The sequence below is a fragment of the Triticum urartu genome, chromosome 7 (genome assembly GCF_003073215.2).
Source record: "Triticum urartu cultivar G1812 chromosome 7, Tu2.1, whole genome shotgun sequence".
Lineage (NCBI taxonomy): Eukaryota > Viridiplantae > Streptophyta > Magnoliopsida > Poales > Poaceae > Triticum > Triticum urartu.
This window is the reverse complement of record NC_053028.1, coordinates 662,069,874-662,092,102: the sequence shown is the minus strand read 5'-3', so window position 1 is coordinate 662,092,102 and position 22,229 is coordinate 662,069,874. Positions and strand designations below refer to the sequence as shown.

The following is a 22,229-nucleotide window of genomic DNA, read 5'->3' as shown; positions in this document are numbered from 1 at the left end:
TCATGCCTACTACTCCATTGTTGAAAAAACATAGTATTATTTCGAGATGTTTGAATAGATTTAAATCTTCCTATGAAGCACGGTGAGATAGTACATTTGATTAAAAGTAGAAGGTTGAGCGCGCTTCATTGCGTCGTCGGTGTCGTTGGATTTCATAATGTTTGTTTGTTTTTTGGTGTTCACACGTGGGGAAGATGGCCTCTGTGTCTTTGTTCTTTTTGTGATATCGTGTTTTGGTGGACTTTATTGATAGTGCGATTCTATGGTATTCACCAACCAACTCATACTTATATGTGAAAGTCTCTTGCACTGCACTGGTGACCGCAGGTATCGTGTTGGTGCTACGGTGTCATATATTGGTGTTCCTTTTCTTTTTCTATGTGGCGAGAGGACATGGGGACCGGTGTGTTTTAGGTTGGTCGTTGTGGATTAATTTGAGAAATCGTCGATCCAGTCAAAATTACAAACCAAACTCAATATTAAACACCTTAGAATTGATTCCGAAAAGCCGTTGACCTAGTTCAAATCATGAAGCAAATCCAAAATTAAACACCGTTAACCCAGTTCAAATCATGAATATTTAGATCGAAAACCCAATTCGGTGCCCAGGCTCATCTGCACCCGTTCAAAAAAATCCAAAAAAAATTGTGCGTGAGGTTCGCTCCAAATTTCAACTTATTTAGACGTTTGAGTAGCTCCCAGCAAAAAAAAAAATCGGATCAGAACAGTGTGTGAACAGTAAACCTTTTTACAGACCCTGAATTTTTCTTTTTTGCTGGGAGTTACTCAGATGTCCAAATGAGTTGAAATTTGGAGCGTACCTCATGCATAAACTTATCTACCACACACAAAAAAATTAGAATTTTTAGTATTTATTTTGGTTTTTTCGTCAGGAGGGTGCAGATAGATCCTTCTTCATTGCACGTATATATAAATATCACACACAAGGGGGGAAAAAGTTAGACGCACGTGGCGCTCGGCGCGGAGCACCCCATCACTCCTCCCTCGGGGCGCGTGCACCGGCCGCCACCCTCGGGGCGCGTGCGCGCCACATGACGCGAACAACCGTCACATGATGCAACGCAGCCCAAACCCAAACCGCCGCGGCTTTCCCTTCCCCTCCCCGCAAAAAAATCCCCCGCCCTCGCATCCCAGCCGTCCATCCGTCCCGTGCGCCTCGGGGCAGATAAATACCTCGGCCCGAGCGAGCCGAACCCAAGCCCTCCTCTCCTCTCCGGCGGCCGTCGCTTTCCCCTCGGACCCCTCCCCTCCGCTCGCGCCCGCCCGCCAGCCCGCCTGACGCTGCCGGTTCTCCACGTCTCGCCCCCGCCTACGCGCTCAGGTGAGTTCTTGGCCCTTATCCTCCTCCCGCCTCCTTCTCCTTCTTGGTTTCGTCTCTCGTGCCTCTGGTTAGCGGGTTCTTTGGAGGAAGCGAGATTGTGCCCTTCTCCGCCGTCGTGGCCGTGCTTGCTGCGCCGCCGTCGTGAGATTGGGCCGCTCCGCCGTAGGGATGGCGGCTAGGCGATAATAGGGGGTTTAAATCTGTCTGTGCGGGGAAGGTTTGCTGCGAGACTTCTTGCTTTCTGAAGATGTTTGCTAAGATGCGTATCAGTCGATGAAAATTCCCAGTCTTTCCGGGAAAAAGACGGTTGAATTTTACGACTCTGTGGCATGTCGACATGGATTGTGGCAAGACCAGATATATTATTATCAACAAGAAAAGTCTGAGATTGTTGTGCTGGCTCGCTGAAGCGGAACTAATTGTAGTTATGCAGAATAACTGAGGCAGAACCAGTTGTAGTTATGCAGAACAATTTAAGCAGAATAACTGAGGCACAATTAATTATTATTCTATTGCAGAATAATTGAAGCATAATTACTGAATCAGAACTCGATTGTGCACAACATGCTCAAAGAATTTCATTACTTGTTTTTTCTAGTGGCGTGTAAAATGAGTACTAGGGAGATCTTTGATGGGCTCTCGCCATTCAATGCAAGCATGAAACTGTGCAGAGATACTTTATCTTTATTTAAGATTGATGTACTCCTACTCATGATTGGGGAATACTTCAATCAATGTGCAGGTCCTTGTTGAGTGAAGCATCTTCCTTCCTTTTTCTGACATGGGGATGGAGCATCTGATGAGTGTCGTGAATCCTTCATCAGGTTAGCCACCAAAGGTTTCCATCTGCCAATATAGTTTCTGTGCACAGCAAACTGCGACTGACTGACTGTTTGTGCATAGGTTACATCTTACAAAGAGGTCTCGAACGCCGTGGTGATGGGACGATGGAGGAAAAGAAAGAGCTACAGAAGCAGAGGACAGAAAAAATGATGGAAGCCTACCAAAACACAGAAAGCAGGGATGGAGTGATCAGATGTCCAATTCCATGCAAAAGCAGCAGGTGTTTTTTCAATTCTTTGGTCAACTAGATTTTACTACGGTTCACACTCTGCATCTTGTATGTTTCTAAGAAATTACCAAATTTAACTATTTTGAATGCATATTGTTGCCTGAAATCATTTGGATCATCTAGAGTTGTCCCAATCAGGATTTTTCTCATTTGTATTTTAGATGGATATAAACAATATGCAATGATTTTACAGCTAGTACACACTCTGCTCTGATATGACATTTTCATAATTAATTGGGCTTTTAAACATCTGCAAAGTTGATCAGATTTTTCTTTTGAGTTTTGACATTTTGATCTTTATTAAAAGACTCATGATTTTTCTTCTTCTTTATTCAGACCGTACAGGGAGTATGATTTTAAAAGTGCACAAGATCTCTCTGATTTTATGGTGAGCAAGGTTAGTCTCTCTCTCTCTCTCTCCCTCTCTCTCCCTCTCTGATGTTTGTGAAATGTGCTTGCACTTTCCAGTCATAGGCTATTTCATTTTGGATTGAACTTTCTTTTCATTTTTTATCTTTTGAGCTGTGCTGGAGTAAATTGTTAGCACAGCTAAACAAACAGTCTGACATTTTCTTGTTATTTAACCAAGTCCCTCTTAATAACAGTTGGTTTGACAATCTGCAGGCTTCTCCTCCATACTTCATGGGATCTCCACCAGTTCGTGCAAGCAATCCCCTTGTCAATGACAGGCAGTTCTGTGCTTGGAAAGTACAAAGCGTTGATGAGTCACTCGGCATTCCTATACCAACCAGGGGCTACCGCGTTGGCTACAACAAAAGGGGAGGGGCTGCTACAGAGGATTGAAGCTACATTTATCAGTTTCATGACCTCGCTGTGAAGTTGTAGTTGTAACAAGGGAAAATTGTACATAGGAAGTCATCACCTTCGGAAGCTTCCCGTTTTCGAGGTTCTTTGTGGCATGTCATCGGTAGTTATGTGTATATATCTTTTCGTTCAGTTTTGCGGGCAGCGAGGCTAGTTTTGGCAAATAAATTTGTCAAACTCTGTTGTTGAGAATTGAGGTTTTTGTTCAGGTTTAATGGAAATGACAGCATTTCTTTAGTTTCTATATAATTGCCATGTTAATCTGTGCTGGATGTGTTATTGGCTGTTATGAGCTGCTTTTTCGTCACGATAAACCATCAGCATATCTTTTGACTGTTGGTCAGTACAGCAAGATCAGGATCAGGTTTTGTACTTCTGAGCTCACCTTGTCACTGATACATACATTTCACAGAAGCTTTGTGATACTTCACCTCTCATTTGCTTTTGAACCAACTATTGTAACATTTGCCCCATCTCCTACTGACTCTTCATCCATGGTAATCAACACATACACTGTATTACTTTTGTCTTCTGTAAATATTCTTTGGCCTTGTCTGCCTGTTGAATTGCTGATCTTTTCTCTGATGCCCACCATCAAATTTCAGTGGAACTACCTGCTTGATGTATGAGGCCCCTGGGAAGTTCCTCCTTTCCTTTGCGAGTGAACGAAGCTCTGGTAACCAGTACGCGACATATTCGCCATCAGGATCGTATGTCTTGGCCTACAGAGGAATGTTCACTCATGGTCAGGTTGTTGAAGATATGAGTAGTGCAGATCACCATGCTCTGACATCATCATCTTATGGTTATGGTTATGAGGCGATAAGCTGATGCTCATAAAACCTAGTATAATTTTGCGGTGTTCTTATGTCGCGATGCTCACTTGCTTATTAATATATGCTGATGGTTTATGGTAGCATGATTAACTGAAGTTCATCTGGTAAAAACAAGTATTCAGATATTAGTGATATTTAGTCTTGCTGCTTACTTGCTTGGGGATGCTGAAGTATCGATCTTCTCGTGGATCATTGCCAACTCCTGTTAATATTTCAGCAAAATTCAGTTGAATGTGTGCATGAGCTCCTAATTATATGCTATCTAGTATGAACTACCAAGATAGTAATGAGACACAAGGAAACACTGACCTGCTCCATATGTCCAATTACCATAATTTGAAGCAGGGTCATAATCCAGAAGGCATGTTTCAAACCATTCAGCTCCCATTCGCCAATCGATGCCCATGTCCCGGACCAAAAAAGAGCAGACAATCTGCATAGAAGATCATTGAACGATTGGCATATGCAAAAGGATGGCCTGCATTAAACTCTAATGCGCAGTCATGCTGATGATCAGCACTATGTCGAAAGTTACCTGCCGGCCACGGTTGGACATGAAACCTGTAGCTAAGAGCTCCTTCATGTTGGCATCAATAAGAGGGTACCTGAAATTCACCATGACCAGATTCAGAACTCAGAAGGTATGGCAAGCAGCAAAAAGATGGAACAACTTGGAGTATGCCGTACCCGGTCCGACCATCTTTCCAAGATTCGAACAATGCCTGATCTTGGCTCCACTTGGACGCCACTTTTCTCGGACCCCCTACAGCATTCACAAAAGGATTATGCTCTTTTGCTGGCCGTGACCTTTTCTCCAGATAAAACATTTGCGCATTATTTTCGTAATAAACTGGGAAAGCAAGAATTCAGAATGATACATTTTCTTACGATGAGAGACAATTGTATCCTTACCCAAGTGGAAAATGGAGTTCCCATATTTTGCTGAAAGGAATCTGAAGTAGTCTCTCCATATCAGCTCAAATAAAACCCTGAAACCATCGCCGTGTCAGGAACGGCATACCAGACAGTGAATCTGAGCATTCCTTACAAGACCTTCAACATGAAATTTAGGCCAGAAATGCACACTGACTAACCAGTATGTGGAATCATTTGCTATTCTCTGCTTCTCGTATCTCTTAACCTGCATTATCACCAAACATTTAGCACAGGAGAGAAGGAGCTGATAATGTCTGCAGAAAAACGTTAAATATCCACCTCTTCGCAAACATAGCGCGGCGAAAGACTGCCCGAAGCAAGCCAAGGGGAGAACTTGGTGGAGTAGTCCGGCCCAAGCATGCCGTTCCTGGTCTCTTTGTACACTTTCACCTGATCATTCTTCCAGAAGTACTCATGGACCCTTCCCAGCGCCGCGCTCTCTCCTCCGACGAAACGCATTCCCTTCTCTGACTACATAGAGGGGCAAACAGTACGAACTGTAACTGAAATTCCAGAATCATGTCCACAAAGGGTACTACAGTGGGGTACTGAAGATCAATAGAATACAGTTAACTGAACCTGCCTTTGTCACACTCAGACCCAATGACTCCAGAGTAGGTATCGAGCCCCACCCTCCGATCTCGTCCAGGCCGGAACCCGGGGCCGGCCCGAGCGAAGGCGGCAGCTTGCCGCAGCTCCGGACCGAGGACTTCGACTCGACCGCCTGCACGGCAGAAGCATCACATTTCACGAACAACAGCCAGCAACAGCCTTACCACAGTTTGCAGAGCAGTCAGGATGAATTGAGAGCTCCTACCTTTCTGAACTGCGTGTACACGTCCGGCAGGTCGCTGACAGGGAACGGGAGATCGTCGATGTGGTACATCGTCGCCCCCCAGACGAGCTGAAGCTTCGGGCTGAGAGGCTTATTACTCCGGCCAGAAGCTCCTCCTTGTCCTTGAGGGACGGCCACCTGCTCCAGGCCTCTGCGCACGAGGCGCTCGACCAGAAGCTCCTCGCTGCAGGTCTCCTTGTGGGCATAGACCTGGAGATCGACCCGGAGATTCAGTATCAAGCTGGAGCAATCAACCGGCTCGGTGGATGTGAGATTTGTGCAGACGGGCTAGCTTACTGTGTGTGCGCTGACGGCCTTGGCGATCGCAGGGAGGATGTCTTCGGGCTTGCCGTGCCGGACGAGCAGGTCGAGGCCGCGCTTCTGGAGATTCTGCTTCAGGTCTCCCAGGCACTCTATCAGGAACTGCGCCCTCAGTGCTGCAACGATCGATCAGTCAGTCAGTCAGTCGGATCAATCGAGCTTCAGTGTCGTCGATGCCGTGGAAATTTGCTGTGGTGTGGTGTGCCTCGCCTCCGGTCTTGGGGAAGCCGAAGCGGTGGGTGGCGCCGGCGAGGACGCGGGGGTCGACGCAGTAGACGGGGAGGACGGCGCCGGAGGCCGCCCACGCGCGCGCCAGCGCCTCGTTGTCGAGCACCCGGAGGTCGCTCCTGAACCACACGACGGCCACGCCGCCACCTCCCCTCCGAAGGCCCGTCGAGGTGTGCCTCCGGAATGCCTCGTCGGCCGCCGCGGCGGTCTCCTCGGCGCCCAGGGACGGCACCGCCGCCGCCAGCACGGCGCGCGGGGGGCGGAACGAGCTGAAGGTTGAGGCGGCGTCGGCCATGGAGAGGAGGGCGCGCAGGCTGGCGGTCGGCTGTCGCGGGAGGAGGAGGAGGGATTGCGCGGCGGCGGGAGGGAAGGAGGAGGCGGAGGAGGAGAGGAGGTGGTGGTGGTGGTGAAGCATTTTTCTGGACTGGGAGGTGAGGTTTTTGAGAGTTGAGGGGGGTGGGTGGAAGATGGAGGCGGGAGGAAGGTGGAGGGAAGAGCGGGGAGGGGTGCCACGTGGGGGGACGTGAGTGGTGCTACGTGGATGGATTTGAGCCTGGGGATATGGGTGATGGATAATGTGGGCCGGAGCACAGAGGGTTTATGAGGGTGGGCCCGGAAGGCAGCGTGTTGCTGTCATCATTTTCTTAGGGATTTAAATTTCGAAAATACAAGAACACAAAGGTGAACATGCCGCAAAAATGGTGAACGTTCCACTCACATGTGAAGTTCTTTTTGGGAAGGGGGGTACACTCACATGTGAAGTTTCGCGAGGTAACAACATCTGTGGTATTCTTGGCGAAGAAAACAAAAATGAGCCTCTAAATTGATTCAAGCATGGTTTATTTTATAGCGCTGATTTTATCTTTTTGCTCGGAATATCACAGATGTCATTTCCTTGCAAGACTTGCGAGTATGAAGTTAAGATTTTTTTTTCATTTTCTTTAGTATTATTTGCCCCTTTTTTGGGTTGCATGCAGGTTCCAAAAATCCACGTCCATGGACACTTCCCCTCAATGCGACGTGTGGAGAACATATCTAGCATTTTTTCTAGAAACACCAAATACCACCACAGGCCACCGGAAACTGGAGTCCAAGAACTTCAACATGACATTACGCCTTCAATGAGGCACACGTTTCTATTGCTTGGGGAGTACTCCCTCTGTAAACTAATATAAACGCGTTTAGATTACTGCTTTAGTGATCTAAACGCTCTTATATTAGCTTACGGAGGGAGTAGTTGGTATTTCTGAGCACAATCAAATCGTTCTCAAACATACATTGAGAAAATGAATAAATCAACACAGCATGTGGTTAACCATGTGCTGCGGAAATTGAATAAATCTTCCATTTTGTGTATCTGGTAATAAAAACTAGCTCATGGTATCTCCGGAACACACTAAATATAAACATACAAATACTTGACAAGCGAGCTGTTTTTGGTGCAACACAATAATGTTGTTGTGGTGGGAGGCAAAGTGAGCACTGGAGGAAACATGAATGAAACAAGTGCTCACCCAAAAGAAAAAGGCCAGTATATGCAAAAACAAAAAGGCCTCTTGTCTGCAGTTAGCACCGCTTCTGTACTCTGTACTCTATGTAACCAAGCAAAACCAAAACCCTCTCACTAAATCAGCAGTCATCTGGGTCCCCCGGCCTTGCAATAGGAGTCGCGCAGCGTGACGGTCCTGTTGAACACGAGCTCCTGGGGCGTCGAGTCCGTGTCAACGGCAAAGTAGCCTGAGATTCACATCACATTCATTCCAGCATGGTCAGTCAGTCAGCCGCATGAATCAATGGATACAGCGCTGGCAATCACAGAGAGATAGGTTCAGAAGATTTCTTACCGAGCCGCTCAAACTGGAACTTGTCGCCCACAACCGCACGCACCCTTCATGACCTCCTTCGAGTGCGGGTTGAGATCGCGCAGCCAGGCATTATTATCCGGCTCTTTATCCTCAAGCCCGGCAGGATTCTACGAGGGCAAGAAATGCATTCACAAGGAAGTGACTTCCCTGTCCTACACAAGTCTGTTGTAATGACAACAGGCTCGACTCCAGGCGCTGGCTCGGCAACCCAGTGCAGAACACCCTGAACGAACCGCGAAATAAGTCAGCATCTCTTTATGGCTTCCCTCAACTCACTAACTATAGAATTTTCAGATTTGAATGTAAGGATTTAAGTGACCAGTTACCTTAGGTTTAGAGGTCTTTGAGGGGTCATACTCAGCTCGAATCTCAACAATCTCATCTGTGCATTTTATCGATAAAATGCACAGTTACCTTAGGTAACTGTGCATTTTAAGTGACCAGTTACCTCTGTGCATTTTATCGGGAACGCATACCTAGCAATTAAATTGACAAGTACCATACTGTAAATTTGTGCCGATACAGAGTAGGTGAACTATGAATAGTAAAGTAAATCCAGATCAACTTTCTCCACAAAAGAACAGTAGTTCTGAATCACTTACCTTAGCAGGGCGGATTTACCAGGAGCTAGCCCATAATAGTCTTTCGAGTCCTCGAGGCGAAAATCAGTTTTTTCAATGTAGACAATTCTTGAGAACGGAACCTGTCAAAAGATAGCGAATAATAAATTACGAAGCATGAACATAAGGTAAAACGTATAAAGCACCAAAGATAAAGTGAACTTATAATATTTCCGTTACTGCATTCTCCAAACAGAATTTTAAACAAAGTTGTGCCGTAGCAACAAAACCTATTCTTCGCATCATATACTGAACAAGAGAGGCACCTTGTAGTAGGACGAAGCTTCATCAGCTGGAGCATCAGGCCACTTCTTTCCATCAAGGTCTATGACTTCTCCATCTTCCAAGTTTGTTATTACAACCTAATTTAGCAAAAGGAGGCACCATGAATATGTTAGGGACTTCTAAAGGCTGAAGACATGGAGTGATTTGCAGCAGGAACCAGATGCCATACCTTTAGAGGATGCAGAACAACCATGGCTCGAGAAGCTGTTTTGTTAAGTTTTTTTTTTTTAGAAAAGGGGTATTACCCCGGCCTCTGCATCAGAAAGATGCATACGGCCTATAATTAAAAACAAAAGTTTTTGTTAAGTTCTTCTCTGATGTGATATTCAAGACGTTCGAAAGGAATTAAGCTATTGTCACTGGACATAAAGAATACCAAGGGCAATCAGTAGCAGAAACAGAGATTTTGCGATTGTGCGCCTGGCACAAAGCACAGTTCATGAAAAGCCATTTGTTAAATATCATTTGTTCATTTACCTTCTTGTTATCCCCATTCCACGGATAAATGAATTAATTGCAGCTGCTGACACTCCCCGTCGCCGCAGTCCTGCCAGTGTTAACAAACGAGGATCATCCCACCCATCTACCCACTTCTCTGTCACAAGCCGATTCAACTGCAACAGAACAAGGACAATGAATATCCATAAATATAGATCAAACAGGGTGGTAACGCTGGTTTCTCAATTATTAACATACCTTTCTTTTAGACATAACATTATGTGATATGTTCAGCCTTGAATACTCCCAAACATATGGCTGGTACAAGCCCAAGGCAACAAGTACCCAGTAGTACGACGGACGTCGTATGTCAAACTCAAGCGTGCACAGCTAATGAATAACCACACTCAGTTAGTCGTGTTATAGTTTAAACAAGCCAAAGCTATTTTGAAAAGGGAAAATTACCGAATGAGTAATGTTTTCAAGTGAATCCACCATGCAATGGGCATAATCGTAGCTTGGATATATACACCATTTGTCACCAGCATGTGGATGGGGGGTGAACTATATGGCATAAAGGATTAGTTATGTATTGATAAGATATGGCCATTCAATTCACAAAACGAGTTTTGCAACTTACTTTTATTCTGTATGCAATCAAGTCGTACATGTTTCTGGTATCATTCTGCATGTCCTGCTTCATTCGCAGAGTTGCTGCGCCCTCAGCAATTAACCCACGCCGCATGTCTTCAAATAACTTTAGTGACTCTTCAATAGGTCTATCCCTCCATGGACTATGCAAGTTATTTTCCCTGCCTTCCTTGATCTGTTCTGCAGTCTGGAAATCATATACCAGTCAGCATTTGCACATATTATTTCTCAAGGATTCGATATGCATGCTCATTTCCTCCTTTTAAATTTTTGTACCATGATAAAGAAAGGAGGAGAGAAAGAACCTGGTGATCTACATAGGCCAGCCCTTTCCGTATTAACTCAACTGCGTGCTCATACAAAGCTTGAAAATAATCACTTGTATATGTAACTTTATAGGGCTCCCATCCCAGCCAATGAACTATCTCCTGGATATGGTCTATATATTCCTTCTTTTCAGCTTCAGGGTTTGTGTCATCAAACCTGTTTTTCAGATAGACAGCAGTTCATTTTGTCATGAATGAGAATGCGGAAGAACTAAAGCAGCAAGAATTCTATGTAAGCACTTTCAGACCAAGCAAAAATAATCAGAACTCCAGATCGAATATGGAAATATATAATTAAATAGATGCAGTATATAATGTAAGAGAAGAAACATAAATTGAAGCAGTATTCGGTCAGGACAGACCCAACTAAAATAAGTAGTCGGTTCAAAATCAGTAAACATAGCCAGGAAAGGATAGCATGGCAAGCAGGAAAAGATTGTTCCAAATGAAAAAAAAAACAAATGTTATTACCGAAGGTAACAATAGCCATTCCGCTCTTTAGCCAGTCCAAAATCAATAAACATAGCCTGCATCAGATGAAGAATGTAAGCATACTATTCCACTTTCCATGGAAGTGGTATATATGGAAATGCTTTTCATGAAGATTATAAAAACCTTGGCATGACCGATATGAAGATATCCATTAGGTTCTGGAGGGAAACGAGTCGTCACTTTTCCACCAGTTGCCATAAGATGTTTCTCTAAAATCTCCTTTGTGTTATGTGCCCTCCATATGTTCCCATTGCTGAAGAATATTTCTGTATGAACCTAGCTCGTGCAAAGAAATCAAAACCACTTAAGTTCATGCATTCTTTACAAGTGACAACCAACAGAACAGCCAATGATAGCGCTTAGAAGAACAATACTAACATATGGGGATATCAGAGAACAGTACTTGCAGAATTTATATGCATAACAATAACAGACATTTAATTGATTTAACTCAACAGTTCATGATACCTTGTTGTTTTCTGCCGGCTCAGGAAAATGCGAGTATGGATTCAGGTCCTCAGATGGTGGGGCAACAGTAGCTACTGCAACCTTTTTCTCCTGGATTTCAAAGAAAGCACAGGTAGCTAATTAATAATTAAATCGCCCTACTTTATTAAACCCAAAGGCTCTACTTCAGCGCACCAACCTCAGGTTTTGCTGGTTTTCCTTTCTTTGTTTTTACTGGTTTTACATTGTCAGCTTCCGTCTTTGGACCCAATATCTCTGCAAGCCTTTTCTCGATCTCCTCCTGTATGAGCAAAATATGAAGAGGTTAAACTGAAGTTAATACAACCCAAATAAGCAAGTGCTTTATCTATAGCACTGTTTTGCACCTTTGTCGCCTTAGCATCACCCCAGGGGTGTCTCTTCCTAACCTGTCCGCATAGGTTACCAACTGGAAGAAGGATAACACAGGATGAAGGATCAGTTCCCTCAAGTAACAAATCAAAAAAATGTGTAATACAAAGGTGAATTGGAAGACAACCATTTATATGATAACGCTGCTCCAATATAGCTTCCATATTTTCATGTAGAACCTTGGTGACAGTTGAATGAATCTCTTCAATTGAAACAACCACGCCTGCAGTTACACATTGCACTCCAATCAATAAGGCGGCCAATTGAAAGAATTGACTGAATATGCTGCTTCAGAGAAAGGTGTTCCTTTCATATCTGATCATCAAAATGCAAACTTGTCCTATATTATTGTAGCATCCAAACAACCACATTATCGAGTCACCATCATAGACTTTCTTAGGGTATGTAGACTGAAAGGTGTGTGAGTTCATACAGAGAATGTTGCCACATCGAAAGGCCGAAGCCAATCTTTATTAAGATAGGAAGAGAGATTTTACAAAGCGGCGATGGCCACCCAGATTACAGCAAGGCCATAAACTGCAGGCCGCAGCGCACTACCCAGGAGGGCCATCCAGGGACAGCCCTCCCCAACTATAGCCCTGACCAGGTTTAACTCTCCTGGCGACTAAAGAGCAGCTGCCATGGCCAAGCAGCAGAATGGCTGCCACATCATTAAGCAAATATGTGAATTACATCTACTCCAGATATTTATTATATAATATTAACAGTACTAGTTAAACTAATAAGCACCTCCTAAACATTGGTGCCTAATCAAGCACTCATCCATCAACGTAAGCACGAAGACTATCCTACGTTGCAAGTAAAAAAATGGTTTATCTTTCTGGACATCTCTCTAAGCACTTGCACTGTACATGATCTTAGTGTCCTGTCCGTGAATGTGACATGCATTAGTTAAAATTGTTAGAAGCGTATATATTGTTGTTGCGCACAACATACCTACACCACAGGCTTCTTCAAACTTCCCAGTATCCAAAGGATCAGGACCAACATTAGTAAGAAATGACAGAGCAGCGTCTAGCTGTGCAGGGTTCTTTATCTGAAAAATAGTGACATAATGAAATACTTCAGATTAACAAAACTAAGACAAATGAGCTCTGAAACAAAGTGTCCATTCTTCATGCGCACTCCCGAAAATGTAAAAAGAAGAATGAAAAAGGTGGCAGATATTACCTTCATGGACACAATATAGTCGATGAGAGCAGGACGATGGACAAGTGCATTGTTTGGGTATTTAGTGGCAACCTATTTCATCCACGAGCAAGTGCATCCTCATAAGTCACACATCAAAAATCTCAACTGTATAAAGTAGAGAAAAAATTAATAAAAATACTTACGGCATACAGGAGATTCCCTACTGACTTGTCACAACAAGTGATACCAGCCTGTTCATAGGCAAATCCAGTTAAAAGGGGAAACAATTTTTTTTTATCGAAAGGGGTTTCCCCCCACCCCACTTTTTATTAAAAACGGGGCATAGCACAGACCCAGACTGTTAACAGCATTCGGGTTCACCAGAAGCAGCAAACCAGACAGTATTTTACGCAACACCCCACACCACAAACTATAACAGTAGATCTCAATCGCGCCACGCAGGGCAGCTCAAAACTCACACACTCTAGAAGTTCATCGGCGCACACACGGGGGACAGGATGATCCCAGTCACCCCGAATGAGCCTTCAGCACATCCCCGCCCCGGGGCCTTTTTGAGCACGCTCTCAGCCCCCAGCCCAGGCGATCCTGAGTAGCTCGCCTCTTCGTCGGTCCAGGAGTAGGAGGCAGCGTTGGAGCAGCACCGATTGGTCGCCTTTGCATAGGATCTTCCATTGGTGTAGAGATGAGCTGATCTGTCCCAACACCGCCCGGGTACTTGTCCATGATATCCCCTGAAAACACATGTTGTTACGCATAGTCCAAATCCCCCAGATGGAGGCAACACAAGCAATTTTAATCACAGATGTTTTGCTGTTTAGTTTCCAAAAGGAAGATAGTTCAGCCATATCTTTTGGGATATTAATACTAAAAGTATCAGCTACATCAAGCCAAATTTGCTTAGCCACTACACAATCAAAGAATAAATGCTGAACAGTTTCATTCTCATTACAAAACAAACAACACAAGTTATCAACCACCCTTCTTTTGCTTAAATTGTCTCTGGTAAGAATTTTGTTATTATATGTTAACCACAAAAAGACCAAGTATCTGTTGGGAACAACAATTTTCCAGAAGTTTTTCCAAATTGGGGTAGACACCCCTCCCCAGTTTATCATGTTGTAGAAGGATTTAACAGAATAATTCCCAGATGGTTCCAAAAGCCAGACAGGCTGGTCCTCCTCATCAGTTAAGGTCTTAGTAGAGATTACCTGAATCAGGTCATGCCATTTACTCATAAAGCCAGAATCCACACATCTACTGAACGTGAGTTTCAAATTAGTACCATCCCACACCTCAGCTACTACACATTTCTGTTGCTGACAAATTTCATATACCTCCCAAAATTGAGTTTTCAGGGAAGAATCCCCAGCCCAAGTGTCGTCCCAGAAACTGATTTTGTCCCCTTTTCCCAAGTTCCATCTGAAAAAAGGTCTAATACCCTCAAAAGCCCAGGTAACCCCTTTCCAAAAGGGCGACCCTACACCCTGTTTGGCCCAAAGTAAATTGGGTTTATCAGTTCTATATTTATAATCAATTAGTCTCCCCCAATCATTATCATGGTTTATGAAGTATCTTTTTGCCCAAGAGGCTAGCAAGGCCATGTTGAACTCTCTTAAGTTGGGAATCCCCAGACCTCCAAACTCTTTTTTCTGAGCAATCATTCCCCATTTAGCAAGATGATATTTGTGCTCATCTCCCTGGTCACCCCAGAAGAAGTGAGTCATCTGAGATGTAATAGCATTTATAGCCCATTTAGGAAATTTTATCACAGACATCAAGTACATTGGAATGCTAGTGATACATGCTTTAAGCAGTACAAGTTTTGCCTCATAACTGAGTAACCTCCCCTTCCAACCGCAAATCCGTTTGATGATTTTATCTATAATGTATTGTATATCCTCCCTTCTTAGTTTAAGGTAGTGGAGAGGAACCCCCAAATATTTGAGAGGGAAATCTCCCATCTTACAGTAGAAAATTTGGGATAACAATTTAGCCTCATCAGTATTCATATTAATTGGCACTACTTCACACTTATCATAGTTGATTTTCAACCCAGAAAGGTTTTTGAAACAGGCAAGCAACCACTTTAAGTTTTTTACATACTCAGTTTTAGGGTTGAGAAACAATATCGTGTCATCTGCATATTGCAAGCAGATAAGACCACGTGGGATAATATGGGGAACAATCCCAGATATTATATTGTTATTGACCGCCTTCATCAGCATTCGGGAGAATACATCTGCCACCAAATTGAATAGCATAGGGGAACTAGGGTCTCCTTGTTTTAGCCCTTTCCCCCCACAAAATAAGGACCTAGAACATCGTTAATTTTAACACAGAAAGACCTTTGTTTAAGAATTGACAAGTTCCACCTAATCCACTTAGGGCCAAAACCTCTGGAAGTTAACATCTCCACTAGGAAATCCCAGTTGACACGATCGTATGCTTTTTCATAATCTAACTTGAGAACAATCCCAGGCTCTTTAGATTTATGAACTTCATGAATAGCCTCATGGGCAGACACCACACTTTCGAGTATAAATCTACCTCGCACAAAAGCAGACTGGCAGGGGGCCAGCAGCCTATGTCCTATAGGGGAAACCCTATTTGTCATGGCTTTGCTGAAAATCTTCACAGAGCAGTTGCTTAAACAAATAGGCCGAATTTTTTTCATATTCTTAGCATCTGGTTCTTTAGGAATGAGAGTGACTATAGAGTAATTTAACCTCTGGATATCCAGAGACCCACTCTCAAAATCCCTCACAAGAGCCATAAAGTCTCCTTTAATAATATCCCAAAAATGTTGGTAAAAAATAAAGGATAAACCATCAGGCCCAGGGGCTCCATTGGCATATGAGCCCATAATAGCTTCCTTAATTTCTTCTTCTGAAAAAGGCCTTTCTAATATCTCATTCTCAGCTATAGTCACTCGTTCCTCTTCAGACCAAAAATGATCATCCAGGTGAATGTTAGGTTTAGGTTCAAACCCAAAAAGGTTTTTATAGAAGTTAGTTGCCACTTCCAGAATATCTTTGGTAGAGTATACAGGTCCATCAGGGCCTTCTAAGATGGACAGCTGATTCTTCCTCCTTCTTTGATTAGCCACAGCATGGAAGTATGATGTATTCCTATCTCCCTCTTTGATTTTCCTATCCCTAGATCTCTGCCACATGGCAGTTTCTTCTTTCCTCCAAATCTCATGAAGCTCTTCCTTGATTTGTTTCATTCTAAGGATATCCTCACTATTAATTCTGTTTTTTTCAGAGAAAATGTCTAAAATATCAAACTCCTGGAGAAGCTCCTTTTTCTTATTTTTCATAGCAGCCTCAATATTAATGCTCCAACCTTTAACTTGTTTCCTAAAAAGCTTAGTTTTAAACTGCCAGGTCTCAATGGCAGATGTAAAAGGGGAAGGTGTAGCCCATATTTTTTCAACTAGAGCTTGAAAATCAGGCTGCCAATCCACTATTTCTCAAATTTAAAAGGCCTAGCTGGTGTGCACCTACCCCAGAGTCTAACAGGATGGGAGCATGGTCACTCCCAACCCTTGGCAGGGCACACAGAGAAGTAAGAGGGAAATGGCTATCCCAGCTAGTAGCAGAGAAAACTCTGTCAATAGTAGCAAAAATTGGGTTATCTTGGTTATTACTCCAGGTAAAAACCCTATTTGACAGTTTATACTCCATTAACCCCCATTTGTTGATCCAATCATTGAACAGAAAAGCCTAAGAGTTATTGATATTGCCTGAGGTTTTTTCCTTGGCCTCCCTAATTAGATTAAAGTCTCCCCCAAATAAAACTGGATAGCATAAGCCCTCCATGCTCTCATGCAATTCTGCAATAAAATCTACTTTATCCACAGCATATGTTGTCCCATATACTGCCACCAGGTGCCAACAGAAGCCATCATTCTTATTCTTCAAGGTGACACTAATACAATATTTTTTCATATTTACATCTAGGACCTCAAAGAAATTAGAATTTGTACCCACAAGGATACCACCAGCAGTGCCCACTGCAAGGAGTATATGCCACTCATAAGCAGTGGAACCAGCTAAAGTGTTAAGGAAGGCGTCTGACAAAGTCTCTCTCTTAATTTCCTGAAAACCTAAAAAATTAGGTTTATATTTACTAACCAAATCAGACAGGCACTGGAGTTTACCTTTTTGCCCTAAACCTCTAATATTCCAAAAGACACCAATCATGGTATTTTAAAGGGGTGTGTCAGACTAAAAAGTCCACCTCTTACTGCATTCCCAGAGTCAAAAACAGCATCAGAAGTGCCCCCTAATGTGTTTTTGTCTGGAATGCTACTGACAGGAGTACAAACTCCATTTTCCCCATAGATGTCAGTGTCTAAATTGTCAGGCAAAGATATCTCAGGGTTTTGAGAAGCAAAAACTAAACACCTTTTAGTTTCACCTCTAATCAAGTCATCAATGATCTGATCTTTTTCACTATCAGTATCCCCAATTTTTATGTTCACAGCAGAAGCATAAGCTCCTAAACTAGATGTAGATTCGGAAGTAAAAGACTTACTTTTGAAAGTGTTGGGGACCTCTAGGTTCTTTTTCATTTTGTAGGCAGCAGCCTTCTCCATGATATTTTGTCTGTTGTGAGTTCTGGTACTTGGCCTTGTAGCAATCACTGGGCCCCACTTATTTTTGTTAGCAGGTTGCTCATTGGGAAGGGGCAGTTTTTCCACCAGGGCCATAAGTTTCGGGCCATCGACCACAGAAGCATCCAAAGTGCCCATCTCCTCTTCAGAATCAGCAGCTTCGCTAGTAGTGTCAGAATCAACATCATCTAACTCTTTCGGTAACTCTGAGCAGTACTTTTTCTGGCTGGACATCGAGGGAGTTACACAACACTCATGGACTGCAGAGGGAGCAGATTTGTCACGACCCTCAGCGCTGGGAACACTTAAGACCTTGATAGCATCAGAGAAAGGTATCACAGAGCAATCGTTTTGTACTTGTGGTGTTTCATCTGTCACTTTGTCCACTTTCACAGGAGAAATGCAAGCTTCAGCCAAGATAGCAGGATGGAAGGAAGCACTACCCTCATCGTTCTTCTGTTTCCCAACTGGAGATTTCACTTTGTTAGTCCTGTTGGCCAGGTCCAGGTCATCGATAGGTTCTTCATCATCGTCAAGGATATCCCTGTCAGTTTTCTCATCTTCAAAATCCTTGTTATCCTCATCCACATTTATATCAGTTGGACCATTGTCATCATTGGGACCATCAGCACCAATTTGCTCGAACCCTTCCACAGTGAAAGACAGAATGTACAACTTCTTCCTCATTTCCATGATTCGCTCAAAGGGAATTTTTGCTGGGTTTCTACAAGCGATCTTAATCCTCACTTTCTCATAGAAACTTTTCATCAGACCATTCCAGTCCACGTCCACCAGGATCCCAAAGCATGAAGCAATCTGTGATAGAACTTTCCACGTGCACCATTTGGAAGACAGGCCTTCTACAATCACCCAAGCTTCAGTCAGTTCATTGAAAGGGTCGATCGCCCCAGTCCACTTCTCCACAGACACTGAAACTCCATCAATGGGCAGCTCAAAGGCTGGAAACTCAATTAGCTCATCTACATCCTTCCAGGGGGGAAACCTGACCAGAAACTTTTTATCTGCTAGCTGTCTGACTTGCCAGGACCAGTTCTTGTTCTTGCAAAAGATGCCCGACAGGTTCTTGATCAGATCTGCTCTGTTGATCTCACCTTTCATCACCCAGACCTCTCCACAATTCCTGAAGTTGAGCCAGTTTGCCTCACGTCCCACTGGTGCATCGATATGGTAGAACCCCAACCCCAGGGCCGAGCTTCCAAAGAAAGTGGCCACTAGATGGGGTTGAGCCCAGGCAGCGCAATTGTTCACGTTGTGGCCTTCCAGCCCGCAGATGAAGCAGATCTTTTTCTGAATGCAGTTACCCACGTAATGACCAGGGCCGCCACAATTGAAACATACCATGTCTTTGTACCGCTCGTCGAGGATCTGGATGAGCGGGGCAGGTGGAGCCGGCGGCGGAGGCGCTACCAGAGCTTGTTGGGGAGGGGCAGCGCCTTTGGGGGGAGGGGCAGCGGGATTGGGACGCGCCCCACCGGTCCCTTGACGACGAGCTGGGTTCTTCTGCGGGGGTGGAGCATGTTGCTTCTGCACTCCGCTTGGCGCACCCTTGTCCGCCATGGCAACCACCTGAGCAAAGGATTTGGAACCACCTCCAATCCCTTCTCTGACGATCTTGAGTTGTATCGGTGGAGGATCAAAGAGCCGGAGATTCTTGATCGGGAACAAATCAGACGAGGAGAAACAACCAGCACGAACTAAATCCTTCCTGAGCCATCCCAGGGTAGATGCAGCTCGACTTGGGGGACGAGGATGGGGGTGGCGGCGGGGAGGGGAGGGAATGGACCAAAGCTGTCCGAAAACCCTAGATATAGCCTCATCCGCGTCTCCCTAAGCAGAATGCGTAAACTCCAAAGGCGTTTTCACCCGTCTACACTTGATTGGTGGAAGCGACGTGGCAATAGGGCCCACGCCACTCCGCAGGGCCAGGCCTGTTTGAATTACAGGGGAAAATTCCCCCAACTCCGGTGGCCCTTGCGTCACCGCTGGCGAGAGCCCTTGTTTCTCTGAGCACAAGCTCCGCCCAGCAGTCGCCTGTCTTTCAATTCGATGAATCACAGCAGTCATCTGGTTCCCAGGGATACAAATCCCCTCGCGTGACCTTGAACGAGCGCCAGAAGGAACCTCGCCGCGGTCACCAAACCACGGCGGCTCGAGGGCGCCGTGGCACGGCGGGGGGTTGGTGCGGCCCCCGCTCCTCACCGTAGTCCTCAATCGCTCGGTGGCAGCACGCCTAGGATGCATTCCCACCGGAGCGCCCGTCGTTGATCGCTTGATTTCGCCTCTGCCTGTGCCCAAATCACGAACTCCGCCGGCGGCGAGTGCGGAAATGGGGGCATCCTTGTTCTCTCCTCCAGTGTGGCCTCTTCAAAGATGCACCGCGCCAGCTTCCTCTGCTCCAATTCTGCCCTCTTCTGACAGATCTCCGCGACCTTCACAGTTGCAGATCTCGCCACCGGCTCGGTTGCCGTCGCCACCGCCTGGTCCGCCGCCTTCCACTCCTGCACACACCGGATCCACTCGAAGGTGGCATCCCGAATCCTGGTTGCGCGCTCCCTCCACCCCGCCGCTCGAGTCGCCATGAGCACTGCTTGCGGTATCGGAGAGATTAGCCACAGAACCTCGGGGAATCTCTCGTAGGTGGCGGGGGAAAGTGGCTGGGGTAGGGGAGGTGTGGGTGCGGTCGGCGTCCGCGCCTCCCGGCGACGCGGAGGCATGCTGCGGTGCCGGATCTGCGGGGGCGGCGGCGGCTATGGCGGGCGGGAGGTGCAGCGTCGCGAGAGCGAGGGCGAGAGACATGCGAGGGTCCTAAGGGGAAACATTGTATGCTTTGAAGAGATAAATGGCACTGATTTAACTTGCAGCAATAGTTTTACCTCGGCTATTACGGCGCCTAGGTTGGCGGTGACCTTGCTATTGACAAGCGCGTTCTCCGTCGTGCGCTGGTCGAGGCCGAGCGCCAGCAGCTTCTCCAGCTGCAGGGTCGGGGCCTTATATCCCTTGCCACCGGCGCCCATGACGCAGGGCAGGTCTAGAGATTTCGGGAGGGGCGGGACGAAGCTAGGACCCGGGGCGCTTAATGTCAGAACATTAAAGTAATAGTCAGCTTGTTTCAGCAGATGGCATAAGCATAGTATATAGCTCCGATGAGCAATAGAAATACTAGGATAACAATTGGCTTCGCTGACACTCAAAACCAAGTGTCAGGGCTATTTTTTCGATGAACAGGGAGGCCTCTCCCCGGTTCCATTAACTCAGAATGAGACCATACAGCGTTGTCCCCTTACATACCAGCTACTTGTCTCGAGAGGTTGTGTCAGGGCTATTTGATTCATATGCAACCAATGAGACCATTCATAATTCATGTGATCGATCTATTCGTCTCTATGTATTTCCATAAGTGTATCCATGATTAATTATTTAATTTGCAGGTGGGGAGGCATAGACCGGATACTCCACCCAATAGCAAACAGAGCAATGTAACAACGGCATTCTGCGATCAGGGTGATGAGAATATTATATACTAGGACAATAGATGGAACACCTCCTACAATCCACATGTAAACACGTAGTAATCCAGGCACGAAACAGAGAGGACATCAGGCTTTCAAACCGAACAGGAGGGGGAAGCAGGGGGGTGGCGGCGGAGGCTGGACCCAACCTCGGCGGCGGCGGCGGCGGAGTCGGGGGCGGCCGGGTCGACGACGTGCCCTTAGAGACAGAGCGACCGTGGACTCCGGAAGGTGGGAGGCGCCGGTGCCGCCGTGCCTGAACCTCTTTTTTTTTGAAAGGAACACCGATGCATTCCATTACATAAGATTGCTGGACAAATCGCCAGCTACACAGTCATTTACAAAATCTGGAAACTGATCAAGCCAGCACTCAAAAGTGCCTACATTCATGAATGTGCCGTACGCAGCAAGGGTGTGCGCGGCTTGGTTACACGACCTTGAAACATGTTTAATACATACATCAGATAGGCCAATCTGTAATTGAAATTTGATCTCCCTAAACACCACACCTAAGGCAGAGAGGTTATAATCTTCAGATGTGATAGCCTACTTCAGCACCAACGAATCGGTTTCAAAGATTACTCGATCACATCCCAGCTGAATTGCTGCATTTACGGCATGGAGCATCGCCAATGCTTCTGAATGTAGAGGCTCAGTCACATGTTCCAAATTACCTGCTCCCGCTGCCAAAAGCTCGCCTTTGTTGTTCCTTATAGTCAACCCCCAGCCTCCTGAATGAAATTCTTCGTGGAAGGCCCCGTCTATGTTGATCTTCAGGATATCAGCAGGAGGTGGAGCCCACTTTGAGGTACATTTGAGTTTTGCACTGTCTTTTTGCTGCATAGAATTGATTGCATTAGCAAGCTGATGATTAATTGAAAAGGAGATTTCATCATTTGTTTTCATAGCATCTCCAGCATTGCATTTATTTCTCTGATGCCACCAAAACCATAGGAGCAAACAAGTTTTTAATTTTTC

At 45.3% G+C, this 22,229-nt stretch overlaps 2 protein-coding genes and 1 pseudogene across 2 annotated transcripts; 1 reads left to right on the top strand and 2 right to left on the bottom strand.

The window, feature by feature from the left end:
• Positions 1-1,186: 1,186 nt before the first annotated feature.
• Positions 1,187-3,502, top strand: LOC125518975. Its single transcript, XM_048683866.1, has 5 exons — positions 1,187-1,342; positions 2,085-2,166; positions 2,246-2,405; positions 2,751-2,811; positions 3,039-3,502. The coding sequence occupies exons 2-5, from the start codon at positions 2,124-2,126 to the stop codon at positions 3,216-3,218; spliced, it is 444 nt and encodes a 147-aa protein (XP_048539823.1). The 5' UTR covers positions 1,187-1,342; positions 2,085-2,123; the 3' UTR covers positions 3,219-3,502.
• A 34-nt stretch (positions 3,503-3,536) lies between these two features.
• Positions 3,537-6,839, bottom strand: LOC125518974 (cryptochrome DASH, chloroplastic/mitochondrial). The gene is made up of 12 exons (XM_048683865.1): positions 6,378-6,839; positions 6,144-6,283; positions 5,829-6,056; positions 5,595-5,735; positions 5,291-5,482; positions 5,170-5,216; positions 4,988-5,064; positions 4,763-4,838; positions 4,611-4,680; positions 4,385-4,508; positions 4,228-4,277; positions 3,537-3,961 (listed from the first exon to the last, which is right to left on the bottom strand). The coding sequence occupies exons 1-12, from the start codon at positions 6,808-6,810 to the stop codon at positions 3,758-3,760; spliced, it is 1,782 nt and encodes a 593-aa protein (XP_048539822.1). The 5' UTR covers positions 6,811-6,839; the 3' UTR covers positions 3,537-3,757.
• A 1,192-nt stretch (positions 6,840-8,031) lies between these two features.
• On the bottom strand, positions 8,032-20,756 carry LOC125522548 (annotated as a pseudogene).
• Between the last annotated feature and the right edge of the window lie 1,473 nt (positions 20,757-22,229).